This window comes from Mus pahari, chromosome 11 (genome assembly GCF_900095145.1).
Source record: "Mus pahari chromosome 11, PAHARI_EIJ_v1.1, whole genome shotgun sequence".
Lineage (NCBI taxonomy): Eukaryota > Metazoa > Chordata > Mammalia > Rodentia > Muridae > Mus > Mus pahari.
The window spans coordinates 72462148-72486931 of NC_034600.1; the positions used below are offsets into that span (position 1 = coordinate 72462148).

A 24784-nucleotide genomic window follows, 5' to 3' on the forward strand; every position below is an offset into this window, starting at 1 on the left:
GGGGAAGGCTGTCCCACAGGAGGGATGAGTGAGTGAGTGAGTGTATGTGTGTGTGTGTGTGTGTATGTGTGTGTGCATCTTTGTGCAACAGGTAATAGCAGAGATGGAGAAAAGAGAATCTATTTGAAGTACGTTGTTGACATAAAACCAACAAGGCAGATATGACATTCTCCACAATTTGAAGATGGGATTACTGTAACTCTCTGTTTATTCCTACTGCTGCAACAACATATCTTAAAACAGGATATTTAAACACAGCCCACATCCATGATCAAGGTGCTAGCAGACTCAGTGTTTGGTAAGGTCTGTCTCTCAGAGATGAGGCCTCTGTTCTCCCTTGGTGGAAGGACAAAGGGTTCCTGGGGCTCCTTCCTTAGGACACTGATTCTGCTCCCGAGAGCCCGGCCCCAGCCCCACCTGTCAAGACTAACATGACAGGGATTAGATTTCCAAACACACCTGAGGGAAGACTCAGTTTAGTAGCTTGCTGTCCAGTAATTCCACTTTTGGACTAACACCCACAATTCCCACAGCAGGGACTTAAGGCGGTATCTGGATGCCCTGTGGACATCAAGAACTCATCACAGTGATGTATATGTGCGTACACAGAGTACAAGACCAGCCATAAGGAAGGATGTTCAGAGACATAATGGAAGAGGATAAACCCTGAAGACATTGTACTAGATAAAGCAAACCAGTCCCCCCAAAACAGGAAGTGACAGGCAGTTGCCAGGAGCTGAGAAGAAGGGCAAATGGTTCAGGATGTGAGGATACAGTGAATCCGGTTTTTAAGATGAAGGGAGTTATGGAGAGATGTTGGTTAAAAGCACAGGGTTGCGAAGACACCCTTATATAGAACTATAAACTCAAAAATGCCTCCAGGGCAATGTCAGCATCATACGCTGCTCACTACAGAGCGTGCAGGACACGACAAAGACAGCTGTCAGGCATGCAGCCACATTACCAGTTAGCAAATGGATTGGGCAAGGGAACTGGGGTAGTTCAGTTTGAAAGGACTGATATGCAAACAAAGAGGTGAAACCATCTAATGAAGAGACGATAGAGAAGAAAAGCTCAGCTGAGACTTGGGGAGAGGAGAGAAAGCGGTTCAGGGTAAATAAACCCAGAGGAACATCGACATTTCAGGGAACGTCCCTTACTTTTAGTGTGGACTGAAGAGAAGGCTGCCGTTCAGTGAGGGTCCTGTGCCTGCTTGCCAATGTGAACCTGCCCACGTCTCCACAGGTTCTGTGGTTAAAGCCCAAAGCCACAGACAGTTCTTTCTGGTATATGATTTGCTGTGGTGACGGGTAGATTCTGAGTTTCAGCTGCTAGTCACCAGACAAAAGGTTTTCTTTCTCTTGTTTGTGTTCCTTATTTTTCTCACCCAAAGGAGAAAAAACAAGCTATAATTATAAACACCTTAAGTGTGGCTGCTTTGTCTAAGCAAGCATTGGTCTGATTTTTTTTCTTTTTTTTTCAAGATACATCAATGCCCACCTGTCATCTCATTATGGGCTGGCATAAGGAGAAGATGTACACTTGAATCAGTTTTATTCAAGGAAACTTTCTGAGGAATAGAAACTTAGGACGGCAGCAGCTGATAAGAACATCAAGCCCTAGCCTACGCATGCCAAGTCAGCAGGAAGAGAGTGGTCAGCGTTCGGAGCTCTGAGGGGCAGCTGTGAGCATTCCCCACAATAGCCAGAATCACCAGGTCTCCTCTCAAAGCCCTGCTTTGCTGAAATGGCTGGGCGGGGCTGACAGTGTTATTCTAAGACATCTTGCTATGTTGCATGGCTGTAGGGGTCAGCAGGACAACAGGGGTTCATGCTGGGACACAGACCATCTGTCCAGGTGATCTTCCAGACACAGTGCACTGGTAAGCATCCGGGAAGGATGTCCCAAGACTGTTCTATGACAGAGTCACATTTTATCAAGATCCAATAATAAAACTAACAATAAATAGTGACAGACACATGTTCTGCAGTGTAGACATCTAGTCAGTTGGAAGTGGGTGACAGTAACTTGCCTAGCTGAGGGAAGTCGGTAAAAACCACGCTTTCCTCAACAGCCTCAGTTTCCCAAATCTCGCCCTGGGGTACTGCAGCCACCCAGTGGCCCTCTGGAATGTTCTTGGTTTTGAAAAAAACGGAAGTGCTTCTGGGGGTTAGGAGGGTAGGAGTTTGGGCCTATAATCTCTGGTACCCAGTAGGCTGAGGTCGTAACATGGCCTGCCTGGGTTATCAGAAAAGCTGAGCATCTTGAGAAATGACAGGTGTCTTAGTCAGGGTTCCTATTCCTGCACAAACATCATGACCAAGAAGCAAGTTGGGGAGGAAAGGGTTTATTCAGCTTACATTTCCATACTGCTGTTGATCACCAAAGGATGCAGGACTGGAACTTAAGCAGGTCAGAAAGCAAGAGCTGATGCAGAAGCCATGGAGGGATGTTCTTTACTGGCTTGCTCAGTCCACTCTCTTATAGAACCCAAGACTACCAGCCCAGAGATGGCACCACCCACAAGGGGCCCTCCCCCCTTGATCACTAACTGAGAAAATGCCTTACAGCTGGATCTCATGGAGGCACTTCCCCAACTGAAGCTCCTTTCTCTGTGATAACTCCAGTTGTGTCAAGTTGACACAAAGCTATCCAGTACAACAGGGCACTAGACAGAGAGAGAAAGGCCCATTCCTGTCTCAAAATAAAAAGCAAAACAGTGCAGCTAGTGGTAGAACACTGGCCTTTTACTCTCGAGATCCTGGATTCAAGCCTTAGTTCCACAAAAAAATGAATACATACAAACATACAAACATGCATACATACATACAAGAATACTAACACATGCATACATACAAGAATACTAACAGCCCAGGTGGACCTATCAGAAGGCACAGAAGGTGTTCTGAAATGGTCTCATAGGAAATACAGACATTTCTGATATTCCTGTTTACTTGAGTAATAAATAGAAGCTGTGCAGGTTGAGACACTGGGAAGGAGCCACCACTTGGCTTTGCTGGGGTTTAGCAGAGATTACCTGACATCTACTTCCAGCCAGTCAAAGCCTGTTCCCAAGGGAATATGGCCGCTGGTGGTTCTCGGTGTGAGGTGCATGCTTTGAGCTAAGGCAGGGCCCCGCAGGGAGGCCAGCTCTAGATTCTGAAGTCACGACAGGCAGTATAGACCACAGACAGAGAAGACCGGTCAAGCGGGGATTTGCTGAAGCCACATTCTATTTTTGTACAAGCACTGTCTGCTGAGTCAGTGACTAAGATGCTGTGATAGAGAAGAATGGCAGCCAGACCAGGGGAGTGTCAACACCCCAGGCAATCTGTCTGTCTGCAGAGGATAGCAGAAACACAGTCTTCCAGAAGAATCTTCCCCCACACATGGGAAAGCTCTCTCCAGGGATAATGCTCACGGCTGAGTCTAGTTTCACATTCAGAAACATGTTGAACCGTAAGCTGTGTGACTCAGTGTCTTTTTGAGTTGATTTTATTCGAGCTGCATCTTTATCCTCCTGGAATCACCATACAGACTCCTAAGTCTTGAGACAGGACACCTGGTCCTCACGAATCACAGGCATTCATTCTCCCTGTCCAACAGAGGCCCAGGGCCACCAAGGGAGTCTGAGCTCCGCTCATGGGAGCCTGAAGACCTGTCCAGTTGCTACAGAGAACTCACGGAGATCCTTTAAGCAGCTCGTTCTTCACAAGCATTTAACACTAATGGCCATAGAGCTATGCACTTAAAGAGGATGGAAATGTAAGCTGTTTGGACAGCGCGTTATGAGAAAAGCCGCCAAGACTGAACTGGGAAGCAAAACTTCTTCCTCCTCCTGCCTGGACGGGCAGAGCGCTAAGACTCTGGACCGCTGGGAAACTATGTTTAGGGATTACTGACAGAGAAACAGACACACATAATGGTCGCGTCTCTGCGCTCAGGACTTCTGTGGGGTGGAGCATGCAAGCCACCTTGCTTATTTGACATTGCCAAAGGGGTCCGACCAAGCCACAGAAGGACGAGACTGAGTTTTGTGAGAAAGCACTGACTCGCGGCTTACTTCCCTCACGGCTGCACCGGGCAAGCCCAGAGCTCTTGCTAGGAAATGAGGCTCAACATCAGGGCCCAGGTAAGAATATACACATGCACAGTAGGCGCCACACATGTGTAGTAGGCGCTGCACATGCGCAGTAGGCACCCCCCCCACACACACACAGGCGCGCGCGCATAGTAGGCACCTACAGCTCAGCACAGACTGACACCTTCCCAATTAAGGCATGTCCCCTCTCTCCACACAGCAGGTAGGAGGATGGGCTATAGGCTGATCAGGGGCAGATCAAGACACTGCGCTTCTTGGGATGGCAGAGGCCTCTGAAGGACATGTGTCCTTTTCTGGGTGTCATTTTTACTTCATACCCCTTTGCTGCCTGGATTTCCTGCTGGATGGAAACTCTGGTCAAGGCTACATTTCCTGGGCTTGACCTCAGCTTGATTGTCTGTCAGAAGCCTGCTGAAAACCCTGAAGGTGAGGTCTCCCCCCCTCAGCTTCTGCTCTGCTGCTGTGCATGTCCTGAAACCGAGGGAGCAGATAGACAGCCTTCAGTTTTCTTGTGAGAAAATGAAAACGAATCAGGAAAAGGATAGAACCGAAAACTGAGCCCTTACCCGCCCAATTGTGCTCACAGCAGGTACAGCTAGCTGTAAGGACCGGAGGCCCGGGAGTGGAAGGGATGCCATTTAGAGGCTAGACATCACCGAACGTGTTCAGACAGAAAAACAAAGTGGCCACTTATAAATAAATTCCAAGACCCAGCGTTCACTGGAGTGCTTAGGACAGAGTCGAGTGTGCTGGTGACAGAGGTGTCCAGTCCCTCCCCTCAGCTAGGCTGCAACTGTGGGTACTAGGAAGTAAAGAGTTCCCGGCAGAAGAGGCTCAAAGAAACACAGTCTTTCAGTACAAGAGCCGTGTGCAGCATGTTCAAGTTCACCGGGGCTCCACAGGAGGACAGAGAAACTTTATTTCCAACCCAAGCTCAAGGACTAGAGTGGATCAGGTAACCCAGGCCAGCCGTGGACTAGGAAGGTGGAGTTGAGCACTGGGGGACTTCTCCTTGAGCTCCCGGTCACAGAAACCTACACTGAACCTACAGAGTCTCTAGAGGTGAAAAGCAATACCTGGCCTTTTCCTGGTCTCATTTATCCTGTGCCTCAGTAAGTGTCAGTGTGCTCACATGCAAGGCCTTGGGGACCCAGAGCTCGGCTGTAAAGAATTAGCTGGGCCAGCTGGAGGCTGTGGCCTGTTGCAGTGTCATTCCACTGAGGGCATTTAGCCACTGTGTCTAGAGGACGGTACCAGACTGTCAGGATGATTGTGGGGAGACATGGAGGAGGAAACGGCCTATTCTACAGTCAGCAGAAAGGAACAGAGTAGAGGGCTATTCTCTCAGAGAGAACCAGCTATGTTCCCCAAAGCTGGACCTATCCATCTTCCGTCCTGTACAACAGGCTGACAGGGCCATGCCGCCCGCTGCACCTGTAGAGGAGCCACACACCAGTGCTTCCACACAGAGCAGGATGTCTCCAGAAACTTCTCACCAAGATGAATGAGAAAGCCAGCCTCCTCCACAGGCGCAGAGCACGAGCTGAACTTTCTGTCAGCTGAACTTTCTACTTACGTTACTGAAGAATGTCAAAAGAAATGCTAATTTAAACAATACGGTTGGCTTAACCCCCGGTAGGAACGTGGCATTTCAACACATGGTAAAGAGTATACAATACCGGTGTCTTTCCCACAAACTCTAGTGTGCTTTCCCATCTGCAGCACACACCCCTCCATCAAGACAAGCCACTCTTAACTCAAACTCAGCAGCCTTCGGCCCTGAAGCCTCCATGGGGAGCATTTGGGGAAAAGACTTTGGTGGTTTCCATAGGAAGGCTGACGCCCACAGAAGGGCAGTTCTGCTCTGACACTTTAGTCTAGGGGAGATGTCTGGGAATAAATATTACATGCTTTGCAAATTTAAATCAGATCTCCAAAAGCCACCTCGTGACTCAGGAACACTGAAGGCCTGTAAGGTCAAGCCCCATCCTCCCCGTGCACGCGACCGTGGAGCTCAGTTATGCTCAGACTCTTCATTTCCACAGTTATGAAACGGAGTGGCTCAGGCCCAGATTTGGTCTCCAGGAATTTAATGATAGCACAGAAATGTGAAGACCCAGTCCCCCTGTCCGTACCTGTTGTTTCCTTCCCTTGCCTACTTCAAGACAACCAGAGGAATAAAAATGCCTTTCCTTCTCCACTTTCGCATGGCATCGGCCTGAGCATGCTCCCCCTTTGAAGATGATGTCCTGAGTTACTCCTCCATCTCAGCCAAGGAGGTCAGCTTTGGTAACGGGAGGACTCCTGTCTCCACTGCAGAGCCGAAGGACACTCACCTGCAGGGCAGACGAGGCCTCACTGTGCTCTCTCTGGCCCCCAAGGGGATGGCTTACCTTTGTGGTTGAAGATGCCCTCCATCTCCATGCTACTTCGGGAGTGGGCGATGCACAGTGAGCCACAGGGCACAAGGCCCTCTGCTGCAGGGGACCTGTCAGTGGTTCGCACCAGACACCAGTCGGGCTTGTCGTGAGGCCGTTCCAGGACCTCCACTGTCTGGCCACGCCGAATGGTCAGCTCATTGCTGTTGCAGGCTGTGAAGTCATGGATCACTACCGTCAGCTCACAGCCACCAGAAAGCTGGGAGGGACAAAGAAAGAGGGACAGATCAGCAAGCAAAACCACGCTGTCAGACACGGTTAGGAACTTGGCTAGGAATGTCACCTTCTGCCTGAAACCCTGCAGTAGGGTTAAAGGCATCACCAGAGCGGGGCTAAGGCTACGTCCTGTCCCTCCCCTCTGGAGCTGTGAGGTACAGATGCTCTTCCCTCATTCCCTACGCTGGGATTTTTCTGAGGAGTTCGCAGTCAGTCCAGCGTGATTTCTCACGCACTTCCAAATCTCTCTGAACCCAGGGCATTCTAGTTCCCTCCTTAGAAAATGCTACACATCAGAACAAAGTCATAAAACTGCCTAAAGGCTGGTCAGGGAAAAATCATGAAACAGACAATAAAGTGAGATGAAGCTCCGCGAGTTTTCAAAGCTGTCAGCGAGCACCCCCTGAGCACCCCTCACGGCTCCCCAAGCATCTCAAGATCAGGAAGGGAGAGGCTCCGAAGAGGGACTGAATGGCCCCTAGGCACTGGCCCTGGAGTGCTTCTCCTCAGGGCCCCTCAGAGGACTTGGCTCCTCCCCATTCCTGTGTTTCAGCCCAGTCATCCCTAAGGAATCTCTGCAGGCAGTGCTCACCAGTTTTCTGTACATTAAACACACGCATACAGCACTGTTTGAAGATGGGGAAAGAATGTCTCAGTGACTGTCGAGAACTCATAAAGAAATCACAGCAGACTTGTGTACTATAGTGTGCCTCCTACCTGGCCCTCCCACAGCTGCTGGCACTAACCCTTGAACCCGTGACCCCCGTTCTCTCTGCTCGCTGTGCCCACTCCCATGTTCTCTTCTGGCTCAGAGGAGTAGTACTTAGGTCTTCTGCAGCACATGCATGAGTTCCATGAACACACACACACACACACACACACACACACACACACACACACGGCTGCATTTGCAAAGCAAGAACACGGTCCTCCCACTGCGGTTGTCCCTGAATGGCCTGTGTCCTGGTAGGTTGATCCTCTGGACTGTTGGCTCTTTGGGGACAGGACTCATTAGCTCCTGTATAAGAATTCTGTGACTGGCTCTCTGTCTCAGGGTATCCCCAGGTTCTACTGCGCCTGTTTCTTCTCTATCCCATTGGCTAGCCTCGGCTTCATGCTGGTATTCCCAAATACCCAGCGGCTGGTGGCCCCATGCTTCGATTCTTCACCCCGCCAGGGAAGCGGGGACATGACTCATAATGTCCCTGCTTGTATTTCTCTTCCGGCGTTGCTTTCCGGGCAATGCTATCACCAGCGAATTACCCAACTTAGATGCATTTCCCTCCTCCAGAAGCTGTCAAGTGGACTCGAGGGTGGCTTTCTAATGACTTTCTTCCCCTGCAAAACCCCACACTGGTTACTTCATTTGAGTTTCCCCAGTGGTCCTGCTGGTCCCTCTGCGTGCCCCCAGGTCTCTGCTCTATCCCAACAGAACAATGCTGCCAGGGTCGCCTTTTTAAAAGCATGGGTCTTCCTCTTCAAAACCTCAGGTACCATTTTCTTGATACCGGGTCTAAATCCCCATCTGCCTTGCCAGGTCTATGTGCTGACAGTTGCTTCTGAGACGGGTCCTGTGCATATGTGGTCCACAGTGCCATCCCTGTGGTCAGAGTTCCTTGTGTCCATTCTCCCTTCAAGTTCCCCATCCACTGTCTCTGGAAAGTTGTTTCCATTTCTACCACCCTTAGGGCTTTTCCCTGAAACAACTTATACTTCAGTTTTGAAATGAATAGTCTCTCTCTGTCAGTCTCTGTCTCTGTCTCTGTCTCTGTCTCTCTCTCTCTCTGTGTGTGTGTGTGTGTGTGTGTGTGTGTGTGTGTGTGTCCATCCCCTCCTCAGTAGAAAGCAAAGCAGGTCTGTGTCACTCTTATGAATCTCTATGTAGAGACTAAGGGCAGAGAGAGGCTTGGTCATCACCATGGCAAACAGAAGAGGGCCTGCAGATTACTGCAAGATCTGTGTACCCATGAGGTGCAAAGCCCACAGAACGTTTGGCAGGCTGTAGGAAGTGCTCACCCACACACGGTTCCATGCTCCATCCTAGGGGCTTCTCTTATGAGCAAGTTTGGGGATTCAGAGTGAAAAGCACATCTGCCAGACAAATGGCAGAAACAGCACAGCTCTTTCCACCATGGAGCACCGATCCAGACAAAACGAGCCTCGTCACTAGGCCACAACTGCTTAAGTTCCCCTCTAAATTTTTATAAACTCCTTTGTGGGAAAGCCATGGTAACATTTCCATTAGTCCCTGGGCAGATAAAGAAGCCATATAAATGCCAAAAGTTGAGACTGAGCGAGCTTGGGAAAGGATTTCTCTCACAACCTCACGTTATGGAAGTGGTTAACTCCTCAGCAAAGAGGAGGGGTGCTCCCTTTCCCAGACAACAGAGTCAGCCGATGAAGCTCGGCAGGGTTATGATGTGCCATGCTCCTTGTAGGCCTTGGTGGTCTGGCCCCAGTGCCCCCATGACTGGGGCAGCCAGCTCTGTTACTGAGCTCTCCAGTTAGAACTCCAGGCTTCCCCCAGTGGCCCATGTTGCTGCTCTGGGAAGGAGCCCTGAGCTGGCTGCTTCCCCTACTGGAGTCTCATTAACTTGTCAGGCCGCTCAAGCAAATGTAGGGGGGGGGGAGGGGAGGGCTGCCTAGGAAGGGGAGTTAACTCCACTGTATTTTTGGCACTTATGTGTTTTTTAAAAGACCTTTCCAGAGTAACCAAAAAGGACTGGAAACATCTGTGTGCTTGACAAAGCATAAGGAACTGAAAAAATCAAGCCTGTCCTGGCAAAGAATCATACACCATGTTAAAAACATGCAAAGGCTTTCTAGAACTTAAGAAAACAGAATGCCAGAATAATATTGCAAAAAGTGTTAAAATTATTCCCCCACATTTTCCTGTTCCCCAGCCCTCTCCTGCCCACCAGGAGAGAGACGAACCTACAGTCAAGGTTAGGAAATAAATGGCTTTTTCCCTGAGAAGAAGTACCCTGTAGGCTTCTGTTTCAAGCTTTGCATTTATGTATTTAAATGTTAGTCAAACAATGCAACTGCTGGTTACCCTGAAATAAGACGGCACAGTCCATCACTGGGGAGACCTTGCTGGGCTAGTCACTGTTACAGTCCACAGACTTTACTGGGTAGGGCTATTGATGGCTTTTCCCATGACAGCTTGCATAGCCCCTTCCTATGCTGTGAGAGCCAGCTCTAGGGGTGAAGGCTTCCAGACCACTCCCAGATCACTTCCTCCAATTGCAGTGTCCAAAAGTACATGATGTCTTCTGCAATAGGGACTTAGCGTCAAGTTCTGAGACACAACCATAGGCAAGGACAATATCCCACAGTGTTTATTTGAGGGTCTCTTGGACCCTCAAAGGGAACTTTCTTATGCCTGTCACCCGGGTTTTGTTATATGACCCACTACTGCTCTTGGGAGCAGCACTGTCACCCACGTGGCATGACTCGAGTTACACTATACATGTGCACACACACTTTATATTTTTCATCTTATTTTATTTATGTATGGGTGTTTTGCTTATATGTCTGTCTGTGCACCCCGTGCATGTGGTAGCGACATAGGCTGGAAGAGGGAATGTCGTTATAGTTGTGAGATTCCATGCCGGTGCCAGAAATTGAACCCGGATCTCCTAGAAGAGCAGCCAATGCTCTCCACTGCTAAGCCACCTCTCCTGCCCTTGGTTTATGAACTTTTACGTAAACTTATAATGTTTCCTTGTGGCTTCTTCAAATACCTAGTGTTATTTATCTCTCCTTCCTTCCTTCCTTCCTTCAACTTTGCATTGAGCAACAAAACATCTCTTTAAAATGAAGCTTGCTAAGATCTTAGAAGACATGTTTTTATTGCGGCAGACATTTGTGATAACTACTTTGAGGAAGCAATGCAAGTCCTTATTGATATCAAGCGCTCAATTCCTAACCAGACGTTTAGGCCACTGACCGTGAAGATTCTGGAGCTCTTAGCCACCCTAGCCCTGACAGCATGACTACGCTGACCGTCACCCTACCTGTCTCATTCATCTGAGGCTGCAGCAGCTCCCTCTGTGCCAGCCACTTCCCACGGAGCCCCCACAGCGCTCTCTTCACTGTGAACATTTTATAGACTCTGTCACGGCTTCCCTGGCATATCTGCCTGGTTCAGGAATGCAGAGGTCAGAAAGGCAGTTTAAAGGCATCCTTCAATTTCTCACTACGGTGGTAACCAGTACGTGTGGGAAAACAGCTGGTCTCAAATGGAGCACAGCCGCAGAAGTCACCAAGGATGCTACTTCTCCCAAAGCCCTGCCTGCCCTTGGAGAGGCCCTTTGGGAAGCACCCACGGCCTAGACCAAGGGTACGGCGAACAGATTCAAAGCAGGCTTTTCCCTGAATCCTGTCAGGATAATGGAAAATAAACAGTTTATGGCCTTTCCACCCCTTCATCTTCTGGCCAACGTCTTTTGTACTTCAACAATCATTGTAGAAGTCTGTCTTTTGCTTTCAAAAAAAAAAAAAAAATTCCCAAACTGGGTCATATTGCTGCCTTGCCTCACCCCATGGCTGAGATGCTCATGTAGTAGATTTGGTCATGGGCTCCTTGACATTCTCACACCCCGACCCCATGCACTAGAACAAGGCAGTTGTGTGTTATAAGAACACAGTTTTAAAAGGGTCACAGCTAACAGCTGGCTTGAATTACTAAGCTCAGAGAGCATTCTGAGCAGGCCGCACAGATGAGGGCTGGAGAGAAACGGTCGGGTGGCTGAAGCCTTCCTCTCTCAACTGATTCTGTTTCCAGGAGACGATCAACTGCAGTGAATATCTGGCCAATTTTTCAAGGGCAATTCAAAAGGAAAGGCGGGGGTGGAACAGGGTGGGAGGGATGTGGTCTAATATCGGCCATTCCTCCTAGAGAACAAAGTGTATCGACTGTTGTGAACAATTGTAGGCCACAGCTCGCTACATTCAGTCATTCAGAAACTCCACAAAGGAGTCCTGTGACTTCACGCAGGTTTCACACAGAGCAGACCAAACAACCATTACTTGGTTTAAGGGGATTAGAGAGTACAGTTCCACTGGCAGGCCATGGGCACAAAAGCAAAGGCAACCACAGGCAGCCAGAACATACCCATCATGCTCCAGGTTCTCATGACTGCTGGGTGGCTTTGTGGAGGCTGGCAGATCAGCTCCCACCTTAACAGGATGAAGAACAGTCTCCCAGGCTCACACTAACATGGAAGCCAGCTTAAGGCCAAGGTCAAGGAGATGTGCTCCAGAAAACCCTCTGCTTGGGGTCTAAAAACGTTTAAAGATAGGTTCTGACATGGAGAGCACTCGCAGACACCCGTGCAATCCTATAAATGGTTAACATAAATTACTAAAAGATAGTTGTTAGGAAGAGGCACCAATCTGCAGAACTGATATAAATTCAAGACCCTCAGCCACCTAACTGTGCCCCTCCATAGGAAGGAAGGGAGGGAGGGAGGGTGAGTCTCAAGTCCATCTCTAAGGCTTATTCTCTTGTTCAATGGTAACGATGGCTATGCCGAGTGAAGCTCACACGAAAACATACATTTTGGTTATATTATATTTCTAATCAAATGTATCAGGACCTTCCTTCTTGGCTATGTGAAAATACTTGGCAAAAACAACTTAAGGACGAAAGGGTTAACTGTGGCTCATGCTGTGAGGGGACATAGTCCATCCTGCTGTGGGTGTGTGTGCGCGCGCGCACGCGCATGTGTGTAGGGGATGTGCTGTCACATCGCAAAGTGGCTGCTCATACCAGGCTCACATTCAGGAGGAGAGAGATGAGCACTCACTGTTGGCTTCCTCCATCTCTCCTTTGAGCCTGGGACGCTGGGCTACAGGGCAGTGCTGCCTGCATTCCGAATTGATGTAACCCCATTCAGTTAAAGCTATCTGGAGACACCCTGACAGGAGCGCTCAGAGCGGTGCCTCCTAGGTGTCTCCAAACAAGCTGACAATGCAGATCTGAAGCAGAGTGAACAAGCAGCTAGCTGCCTCTTCTTAGGACTCAGCCTTTCTACTATTTAGGAGTTTTTACTTTCTTATTTTACTTTATTTTATGGCAACTCTTAAAAGGTTCTAAAAAATACTTAGGACCTAGAAGGAAGAAGGAAACACATTGCACAAGGAAGCCCACAACAGCAGCTCAAAACTATCTCTGAATGACTGAACGCACTGTGTACACATCACTTTAGTGTGTGTGTACATTGCCACATGCAGTGAATTTAGAAAGACAGGGAATGACTACCTAGGGAAGTACCCTAGACAAGGGACCCCCCTCCTCTCCCTCCTCTGCAGTACCTATGCCATTCACTAGGTATGGTGCTGCTGGAGAGCCGCCAACCTGCATAGGTCAACACCAGAGCTGAGCAGCTCAGTCCCAAGCTGACTCCGAAACAACATATAGCTCGGAAACAAGTTATCTTTGATGTCCACTGGGATGACGAGTGACCAGGTAGGAGGGTGAAGCTGAAATATCAGCAGCAATGGAAGCCGGCGGCACAACCGGCAAAGAGCAGGACGCTCCTCTTACCACAAAGACAGAGACCACTAACATATATGCAGGGCTCCTTTAACACTAGGCAGTGTTACAAAGACAGTGTGCAGGCTCAGTACTCTCAGTACTATGAGCTGAGCCGGGCAGCGCTAGTCCCACTAACACAGGAGGGCACTGGGCACAGAGCAGCAAAGGAACAAACCGCTTTGATTCCGTCGGGAATCTACATGCCCAAACGCTAACGGTCCTTGTCCCCCGTAGGTTTCTGATTGATCAATAAAGATGCTAGTGGCCAATGGCTGGGCAAAGGGAGATGGGGTGGGACCCTTAGAGTTGCATGGGTAGAATGCAGAGAGGAATGGGAGAACAGTCATGACTTCAGAAAGAAGGATGGGACATAGGAGCAGCAGGAGATAAAGCCAACCAGCCATGTGAGATTTCAGATAAGTCGCCACTGGCCACTTCCCTGATTGGGCCTAAGGTAGCAGGGGAAGGTTTAGGAGTGCCCAGCCTCTGAGGTAGCCAAAGTAAATAAATGTGTGTGTGTGTGTGTGTGTGTGTGTGTGTTTCATTTGTGGATCCAAAGATACTCCTGGGCAGGCACACACATGCGATCCAGCAGGAGCCAAAGCAGTGTAGCACAAACTCACCGCTACAGGAATATGTGGAGGAGGAATTGGCTAGAGGTCTGCTAGTGAGCAGGTCCTCATTCCTGAGGGCTTGTACTCGGGATATGGGGCTGCTTCAGACTGCAGGTGACTATGATTTGCCTTGTGCTCTAGCAGGGGAGTGGCTTTGCCAGCTGCTGATAGTTTCTAAGATTGTGTGACGTTTGGAATTCTGGGAACTCTTCAGAGGGTATACAGATGCTAGGGATCGGGCTGCTGTTGGTCACTGTTGGCTGGGATTTGTTAAGTAGTTGTGTGCAAAGAAGAAACAAGGAGAAATTAGACATCCTGATGGTGAAGGTCAAACTTTCCCAGAGGAACTCGATAGCCCTAATCAGCAGGAAGTGGCCCAATGATAACATTGCCCCCTTTCCATTTTCCTATCCTTTTTTCTCTCCTATCTAGTGTTGAAAGGGTGGAATAAGGGTGGAAGAAAGAAGAACCCACAAACCAACCAGGAGCAGTCAGGTGATGGGTGAGAGCCCTGGTGGACGCAGGCTGCGGATACATGGGATCCGCCCGGGCTGAGGAATTCATCCCTTCCTCATCCAGTCGACATAGCGCCTCTTGTAGGATTGCCAGGGAAGTCAAATTTTAAACTGCACTGGCTTTAGCCACTTTTCAGACTACTTTAATTATAACTATAGATGTCTAAACAAGTGAAGTGTAGGGTCACGTGACAGAAAAGCCAGCTTTAAAAGTACACAGAAAGTAAGACACAGGGCTTCCACTTCATTAGAACTGATATCACGTGCTTTAAAGAAAATATCTGCATCTATAAAAATAAGATATGCAGATTCATATTTCCTGTTATAAGCTTAAATAGAGTTCAAGCAAAAGACCCCTTTCAACTGAATTGCACATTCCTTGGCAAGAACTGAATACCGAGGGTCTCAGGACAGTTCACAAGCTGGCCTGGCTGGGTTCTTACAGACACTTCATTCTTGCTTTGGCCATTTTGTTTGAGGCCCACACTTCTCTCCCTCCCTCCCTCCACCCCCACTACTGCCCCCCCCATGACACAGATACTGTTAAATGACAGAGATCACAGAATAATGAGGTGAGAGTGGGGAGATATTCTAAGATGCTTCTTTTGTACCCTAAAGACACTCAGCGCCACAATTGCTGTGCTGTAAAAGAATAAGGTCTGGAAGATGTCAGATGATTAAAGCCACATTCTGATTCTGGCTTCATCTCCTCAGTGCCCCAGGGCTGGATCGACACTGGGGCAGCGCCTCCTCCCTGCCTCAGGAGAGGTGCTCATGGCGGTGAGGTAAGACTCTGGAAAGCAGCTGGGGTTTTTTTGCAACCCAAATTACATTTTTATAAGATCATTTTATCAGCCTAAGTACCACGAATATCAGCAAGAATTGGTGTTAAACTCACATCTGGAACACAAAGATGACATATTTTAAGAGTGATAGTAGGGAATGGGCTCATGAAACAGGGGTTGAGTCCTGACCAGCCTAATGGAGCTGTGCCCTGGAAAGGGGATGTCTCCGGAGCCCCTCCTCAGCTGACTCTTGTCCTAAACCTCTGGAGCCTCATCTCAGGATTGCTAACAGCTCTGGCAGACAGCGTCCCATCAGAATTCTCTAAGAGGCTCAGCATAAAACGTACCCCTGCCCCATTTCTGAACTGGAACCAAATTCCTTGACATAACTAACTCATAACAGACACAATAAATTGAGTCAACTAGGCAGAATATCTTAAATTGTTTCCTTGCCAAAAGCATCTGCCTGTAACACGAGCAGATGCTCAAGTGTGCAATTCGTAGGGTGGAGAGGACCCTGAGGCTCATGAAAAGCTGGAGTCCCTGGAGCACAGGGTTGCTGACCAAGTCAAGCTAGAGGGTGGGACACCACACCTTCTGTCTCAGGAGGGGGCGCAGCTCTTGCTTTCAAGATGCATTCTTTCAAATCATTTACAGACTCAGAGATCTTTGTTTGGAGAAGCACAAGTAGAACGAGGAGTGAAAGGGGATTCAGAGCAGAGGACCCACAGACACCCCTGCCTTTCCACTGGGGCTAAGGAATGTGCCTGCTGCAAGTGTCACGCCCTATGTGGCCATTTTAATGTCCAACAGAGGACCGGAAGTAAAGACCACTATTCAATTCTAACAGTTCAGGCACACAGGAACTTCACAGTCTGTTAAGGACCCTGATCTCACCCTGAGGCAGTAAAAAAAAATTGTGTCACATTTATAAGAAAGGACTCAGAATGTCACCACTGCAAGGTGGTGAGGGGCTTTGGGGTCCAGGACCGGTTCTCTTGGGTGACAGGCTTTGAGTCGTGCTAACTTCACTTCCCACATGTGCAGGGGCAGCCATGATGAGCAGCCCTTCAGGGAGGACTATGAAGTGGTTGATCATGCTGAGCTCGGAACAAACTTCAGTGATGGCTCTAGTGATGACATCACTGGATGAAGAAAATGGAAACTGCATCCTCACAGATGAAATATTTAAAGGCAGTTCTTGTAACTTCTGCTGTCCCAGTAGACCCTCAAGGCAACAGGACCAGTCACATAAACCTACACTCTTGCAATCACTCTTCTTCCTCATGTATCATGTGAGAACAGAGTCTGCTGCCCTCCAAGTTCACATAAGCCCTACTGTGTTATGTGGGACATGCCTCAGGAGACCAGAGCAGTGCCAGGGGTGGGCCAATGGGCAAACCTACCACCCCGTCCTGGGGTGGGCAGGGCTGCATTCAATGGCTACCCATTCACCTGTTTAAGTACTTATAACTATAACTCATTTTGCTTCCTGGGCCAACCTGGAGAACAGCCTTCACCAACCTTCCAGGAAGAAACTTATTACATTCAAAAGTGGGCTTTGGATTTTATCCCAAAGATTTGCTTCTTACAAACTTTAAAACTGGCATCTATGGTAACCTAGCCTGACTCATGGGAACACATCTCCGAATTGTGACCTGGGTGCTTGGGAGCCATTCTCACGGGGCCCGTAGGGCTGCCTGGATGGAAATGGCTACCCTTGTCATACTTAGCAACTATGGGGGCTGCCTTTTCTTCTAGGTGACCGTCCTATGGGAATGGACAAGCTACGTCCTTCAGGTATTAAAATCCTAGAAGTTATTTTCTGATAAGATGCTTCCAAGTGCAAACTGTGTTTCTAAACACAATTGCTATGAGGTGAGAGAAATGCTAATTATGAAGTGGTTGATCATGCCATCTCCCTTACCTCCTCCTGCTGCCTGAGGGGCTAAATGTCTGCTGACTTGACAAATGTGCCAGGTCTGAACATCAGGAAAGGCACAGTTTTGTCTTGTAGTCCTGCTATGTGAGGTACTCTAAGCTTCAGGACTTCAAAGTCCACTTACACTAGAAGGGCTTTGGAGGTGGCTCGCTCTGCAGAGTGGTATTTTAAATCTTTCCCTTCTGTCCTGGAAACGACAGTGTGAATCCTCAAATCCAAGGAAGACAGGACCCGTGTCTGCTTAATGCACTATCTGGAACAGTCACCCATCCCTGGCCTTGTCAGGACAGGGAAGCTTGGACACGGCTGCCTGAGGACAGGAGACTGCAGGAATCTCACAGGCTTGCGAAGCTGCTTGTTCCCGAGTGAGAACGCGTGAATCCGGACTGACACAGTAGAAAGGAAATGTTTGTGCACTGCTCCATTTTTTTTTTCTCTTTTCTTAAGAATCTGTTCTAGAGCTAGAGCATATGCTGATCTCAGTAGGAACAGGACATTCATCAAGACACATGTCTACTGACTTTGACACAGGGCTTTTCTGGCTACCACGCAAACCCAGGATTAGCAAGCTGCACTGCCTGGCAGTTTATTCTGAAGGCCTTTAGATTCTACAAGAAGAATCCAGAGACATGTGCGCCATTTTTGAAAGAGACACACCTGCATAAATGCCCTAGACAGAAGACAGATCTGTCACTCAGTGATCAACACTGTCCAAGCCAAACCCAGTGATCTATAACTCTCTGTGCTCTGTGTACCTCAAATTCTAAGGGGAAACATCAGGGGTCCCATTCACCCACTGAGAATGTTAGACACCTGCCTCAGATGAGCTCCGCATTTATAGATGGGGTTTGGGGTAAAATTTTATTTTAACTAATGGATTCTTTGGCTTACAGGTACATTTTAAATAAGGTATATACTGCCTTCCAAGCCTTTGACATAAACCCATGTGACTGACCAGGAGAGTGGACAGGAAGAGGGAACACATTTCTTCTGGGCTCTCAGCAAACATCTCGCTGTAACCCCCAAGTCTCTGCCCTGCCGCGAAACCTGACACCATTCCTAGAACTTGACACTTGTCTTTCGAAGTTTAGGCCATTGATTGAATATACACTGTCTGGAAGGGGCAGGCCGCTGGCAGCTTACCTTATCACTGTCCAGTGTGTTCTGAGATGTCCTGGAGGCGATAGAAATGGTGTCGGGCTGGCTGCTGCCATCCCCTTGGCTGTCCAGGTCCTCTCCGTCCCTAGAGGAACACAGAAACACTCAGTTCCCAGCACTGCAAGCCGGTAGAGGCCGCCATCTCCTAGCTGAACGAGACCCTTGTTGGCTACAGCTTCTCCTACAACCAGCTCCTACACACACACACACACACACACACACACACACACACACACACACACGACCAAGCCACTCCGCTGACTTTGTTTCAGAGCTGTTTATTTTGTTGCGTGGATGAATCTTTCACCTGGATGACTGTGTGGGCACCATTTACAAGCTTGGTGACACAAACATCAGAAGTCATCATATACCCAGGAATGGAAAAGTTACAGATGGCTGTGAGCCAACATGTGGGTGCTGTCCCCAGCACCCATGTCTACTGCAAGGGGAATAAGTGCTCTTAACCACGGAGCCACCTCTGCAGCCTTGTGCCATTCTGTGCCGTGTGCAGTTTTTGGCTTGGCAATCTGGTAAGTGCCCAACATATTTTCCCACTGAATTCTCAACATAGTAAACTCCCCCAACCTGTGTTCATTTCCATTTGAGAAACAAAACAAAACAAAACAAAACAAAACCAAAACAGAAAGCAAAGGCTTCATTGCTTTGGGTTGCATGGGGAAAGAAGAGAGAAAGAAGAGGTCTTTGTTTCCTTTTAGCCAGCGGAGCCTCTTGTCTCCATAAAGCAGTGCATCGAAGCCACACAGGCTCCAAGTGTTTGAGGAAAACTGTGTGATGTCACGTGTTCCCTCCCCTGCAGGTAAGCACTTTCGGGAGCCCGCCACACTCACCTCCTCCCCTTCTGCCTTGCTGCCGGAGCTGTTTTGGGGATGTGGATGGGCTCCTTCAGGGCTCCTCTCAGGTGCACCGTCCTCTCCTGGATCACCTCACGGATGTGCTTTATCCAGTCCTGCTTGTTCTCGATACTGGATGCCTGTGCAGGGATGGGAGACATCAGGACAGTGTCTTTGCCACAGCCTATGCCCAGCGCATGCCGGCTTCTCTGGCTCCCCGGCTTTCCCAGCTCCCAAAAACCTTCCAGAAAAGCAACCACACCTCAATTTAATTTAATATCAAGCAAATGACTCTAATTTTACATATTTTCATTAAAACCATTTTTTTTTAAATAAATAAACGTGATTACAGATCTCTTGATACTCTAGTAATTGATCATCCTTCTTCAGTACCAAGAGCTGTTAAGCGACCCTGGGGGGCGGGTATAAAAACAGATCCACTCATAGTCTGAAACCTCAGTGAGGTCGCTGAAGCATAAGCTGTGTTTTGGTCAGTGTCCAGGAAACCATCATCAGGGATATGAATGAGCCCTGGCCTGCTGCTCGTCCCTGGATTGCTAGAATGACTGCTGCTGACCTCCTCCACTGCCAGCTGAGGCACCTCGCATGGTATAGCCTACTCAGCCCACAGGAACTCCACAAAGGAGGCCTGCAGGGGTGGGCAACACTGGACATATGCCCGAGGCCACAAAGGCACACATGGGCAGTCATTTGTGGGCCCACTGCAGCCGCATAGCAATTTTAGGAACGTAGTCCCTTGAAATGGCATGGGTAGATGGACAAGCCCTCTGGTGGCGCTGATACCATTTTCTAACTTCCAGCTGGAAACCATTGACCTCCTCTGACATAGACATCATGGTCATGAGTGATTACAGAGGTTGTCCAGGGAGCACGGAGGAAATCACCACGAGGGACGGCAATGCTGCGCTTCCCGCCCAGAATCTTGTTTCTGGAAATGCTAAGCCACGGTTCACTCTGGGAAGAGACTGAGCCAGATGTTCTTTCTACATAAACTGTGCTGAATGGTCTCCAGTTACTTAGAGTAAAGGGGGGACTTTGAAAATCTCATGTCTACCAGAATGTACAAGCTGGACACAAGGGTGGAGATTAAATAACGAAGGATCTGAAAGGGACACTCAGTGCAGCCTGGTGATAATCGAGGAAAACCGTGACCATGCTGCAGAAATAAAGAAAACTTCCCTGCAAAATGACTATTGCATCGATGGAGAATAACTAAAAAGCACACACTTTACAGAAAGTGTCAAACAAATGGGTCCATTCAGTAAATGGGGTAACTAGTATACTCAGAGAACTAGTGAATGGGGTAACTAGTATACTCAGAGAACTAGTGAATGGGGTAACTAGTATACTCAGAGAACTAGTGAATGGGGTAACTAGTATACTCTGAGAACTAGTGAATGGGGTAACTAGTATACTCAGAGAACTAGTGAATGGGATAACTAGTATACTCAGAGAACTAGTGAATGGGGTAACTAGTATACTCAGAGAACCTCAAACTGTGCCAGGACTCAGAGACAGTTTTCTCTCTTGCTTTAGCAAACAAAGACAGTCATTCTGTGTTGGAACCACGAGGCCACCACCACAATGGCTATCCCTTCTGTCACCGTCACCATGGAGGACCTTGAGGACTTGTGTCTATATCCTCAGCAATTGTACCCCCACATAAAGACCCTCCCTGCGATGGACACCACTGTCTCCATCTTCACTGTTTCTAGCGTCAGTGTCATCACATCCTTACGACTCAGTCATCTATACCACCATTTCTACTATCCACAGCATCAGCACCAAAATCTACATCACCACCTCCCTCTTCATCCTCACTGCAATACCACCACCTCAAGGCCATCAAGATCAAAGAACATGCCACTGCCGTTTGACCCTCCTTGTAAGGTGGAAGGTATTATCCAAACTTCTCTAAGCATATTGGAAATTTTTTAGTTTTGAATATATTTTAACAACCCTGAACTAAAGAAAAATTTAAATGATGTAAAATGTATTTGTTGATATATTTAATATTTTATGTGGTTTTATGTCAGTCCTAACTAACAAGAGTCCCCAGTTGGGCCGTATGCATTCACTGGAAACAATTCATTGTGACCACAGGAGCAAAGATCTTAGAAACATCGTGGCTTCCACGTGGTCCCTTGGCTGTGAAAGAGTGATGCTCAGAGAACAACTCAGTTTTTGGAAATACTAAAGCAAGATTAAAAGACTCACAAAAGGAGATGCAGTAAGTCAAGTGCTCGTCATACACCAGCACCTCACCACACAGGCTCCTTCCAACAGCTTGAAGATCATGAGAATCCCTAAACCATCTCTGGTATTTCCAGATAGACCAAGAAGACAGCATTGTGTTTTCTAAAATATCCATGAGGTTAGTGCATGAGATACCTTTAGAGTTCTTTGCAATTCCTAGGATGAGTCAGTATACTCAAATCAGTTTAAATTAAAAGTGAATGAGAGAGAGAGAGAGAGAGAGAGAGAGAGAGAGAAAGAAAGAGAGAGAAGAAGAAGAAGAAGAAGAAGAAGAAGAAGAAGAAGAAGAAGAAGGAGAAAAAGAAGAAGAAGAAGGAGGAGGAGGAAGAGAGAGAGTTAGAAGAAGAAGAAGAAGAAGAAGAAGGAGGAGGAGGAGGAGGAGGAAGAGAGAGAGAGAGAGAGAGAGAGAGAGAGAGAGAGAGAGAGAGAGAGAGAGAGAGAAAACATGATTGACTGATTGATTTTTGGCTTCACCAATCCCATCAGAGAACAAAAAAGTCAAATAAAATGACCTGCAATCAGTTAGAAAAACAGCTTACATCACCACAACAAGTGTTCGCACTGAAGCAGTAAATTAACGTACCTTAAGGACAATTTTATTATCTGAAGTTGGCGTCCTCCCCACCCACAGTGCAAATTTGCAAGGATCTCCTTCAACATGTTCTGTGACACCCAACTCTGAGGTCTGCATAAAAGACAATTAGATAATTAGACAACCGTATGATTTGGTAGGATTAGACATGGAAATAGGCCTTTGGTGGTTGGTGGCCATGCAAAACACTCAGTTCAGTGGTTCTTAATCTGTGGGTTACAACCAACCCCCTTGGAGGTCAAATAACTCCTTCATAGGGGTCACCTAAGAACACTGGAAAGCACAGATATTTACATTAAAATTCATAATAGTAGCACAAAATACTGTCATGAAATAGAAACATGAATACTTTTGTGGTTGGGGCAGCTACTGTATAAGGAGCTGCACTAAAGGGTTGAGTCAGTAAGAGCCACTGCCTTAGTTGGTAGGAGGAAAGCTGGGATGGACACGTGTGGGGCACACTGACTGTTCCCATACTGAGCACTTCTGGAGATTGTAGTGCAGTTCCATCAGCAGGATGTGCTAAGGAAAAAGCCCAACCTTAGACACAAGCACAGGCTTTTCCTAGTTCGGAGCAGCTCCCACTACGGACTCTGAGCAGTGACATACCTTGACAGAAGGCAAAAGGGCTAGAAGCTGACTTCATCTACATCCTTAACTTGTAGTATTTCATCATGACTGAAATACCAAGCAACAAAAAACCCCCATCTGTGGACACATCCAGAACAGGGCATCCTCCCCTCCATGACGGAACCTGCCCGATGCCTCTCCCTCCAGCAATGAAAGTGACTCACAGGTTGGAACTCCTTGGTGGGAATCTTTTTTTTTTTTTTTTTTTTTTTTTTTAATATAAATTAAACTAAGATGTATCAATTTTTTAAAACACACAAGCTGGCCTCCAAGGTCAGATTAAAGCCAGCAGTAAAGTGACTGGCTGGCCAGGATGCACTTATTAATTTCCAGCTGGACTGTGACCTATCTGACGTAAGGCCATGGTGATCCAAATGATAATCACAACCAGGGGACCAGCCAAAGATGGTGGGATGGAAATTGTTACCAGTAATTTTCAGATTCCAGATTATTATTTAAGAAGCGTCTACACTTGGGAATCTCTATTCTTTGGGGAGTTTGATTGACATACAAATACCCCCCCCTAAATTTGTAACATTAAGTCATCGGACTGTTAGATACCGAATAATATTTTAAAGAGAGCTGACATACAGAGGCCAGCGTGGCACTCTGGTTCCTTGGTGAGGGTGAGCTTGCCTTCATTTGCACTGGTTCTCTGTGCCCGACTCTGCCCAGCATCCCTGTGTTGGCAACCCTCTGAGCAGTGACCTTGAGAAAGGTCAAAGTGCAGGGGATGGGAGCTTGTCCTGGCTTGACTTCCCGAAAGCAGGCACTGGGCTGGATGCAGCCAGGCCTGGCTCGTGAGGAATGGTAGCACAACAGTTCTGGGTATGCTCCCTTCCCCAGAAACACACTGACGAGCCAGAATATATCGCTAGAACACTCCAAAGGTCTTTGCATGGATAGGGCTGGGGAGTCTTTCAAATGCTATTTTTGATAACATATTTTTCTCTGATAATGACATTTTGCTATTATCAAAATTTCAGAGCCGGGTGTGGTGGCTCACGCCTTTAATCCTAGCACTCGGGAGGCAGAGGCAGGCAGATTTCTGAGTTCCACGTCAGCTTGGTCTACAAAGTGAGTTCCAGGACAGCCAGGGCTATACAGAGAAACCCTGTCTCGAAAATCCAAAAAGAAAAAAATTTTTTTCAAAAATTTGTTCTTACATTTACTTTGAATAAGTTAATTTCTAATGGAAAATAATTAAATCTTCATTATTATGAATTTGTAGTGAGCTCAGCGAGTAAGGGAGCTTACATACATTTTGATGTTTGTACTGTCTAGTTTTGTATCAACTTGGCACAAGCTGGAGTTATCACAGAGAAAGGAGCTTCAGTTGGGGAAATGCCTCCACGAGATCCAGCTGCAAGGCATTTTCTCAATTAGTGATCAAGGGGGGAGGTCCCCTTGTGGGTGGTGCCATCTCTGGGCTGGTAGTCTTGGTTCTGTAAGAGAGCAGGCTGAGCAAGCCAGGGGAAGCAAGCCAGTAAAGAACATCCCTCCATGGCCTCTGCATCAGCTTCTGCTTCCTGCCTTGCTTGAGTTTCAGTCCTGACTTCCTTTGGTGATGAACAGCAATGTGGAAGCGTAAGCTGAATAAACCCTTTCCTCCCCAACTGCTTCTTGGACATGGTATTTGTAGAGGAATAGAAACCTTGACTAAGACAATGTTATGAATTAAAAAAGTTAAATTGATATGAATGCTTGCTTAGGGTAAAACATCATCTATTTACACAGCAGCAGTTTTCAACATGTGTGTGGGTTGCTCCTCCCACAGGGGTCACATATTAGATATCCTGTATCTATATTTACATCATGATTCATAATAGTAGCAAAATTCGTTATGAAGTAGGAACAAAAATGATTCTGTTTGGGGATCACCACAGGAACTGTATTGGAGGGTCCCAGCATCAGGAAGGCAGAGCCATCTTGCAGTGAGCAGCTATGGGCTCCAGGAACAGAATCCCCAAGCCCCAAGAGTATCAGCGTGCCCTCTAGTGGACTTGGCTTGCAGAGAAATTAGCTGATGAAGATACAACATTGCAATGCAGATTCACATTTCTGAGCGTTTGGGGAGGAGACTAAAGGCGACAGGCAGGAGGCCTCTCTGGCGCCGGGGG

General features: G+C 47.7%; 1 protein-coding gene across 1 annotated transcript in view; it reads right to left on the reverse strand.

Moving 5' to 3' along the window:
- Positions 1 to 24784, reverse strand: part of Trio (trio Rho guanine nucleotide exchange factor) — a 299667-nt gene that overhangs the window by 69350 nt on the left and 205533 nt on the right. The window contains exons 29-33 of the mRNA XM_029543932.1: positions 22512 to 22556; positions 22026 to 22127; positions 19163 to 19305; positions 18300 to 18399; positions 6496 to 6739 (exon numbers count right to left, since the gene is read on the reverse strand). Coding sequence (XP_029399792.1) covers positions 6496 to 6739; positions 18300 to 18399; positions 19163 to 19305; positions 22026 to 22127; positions 22512 to 22556 — 634 coding nt within the window. The remainder of the gene's footprint in view (positions 1 to 6495; positions 6740 to 18299; positions 18400 to 19162; positions 19306 to 22025; positions 22128 to 22511; positions 22557 to 24784) is intronic.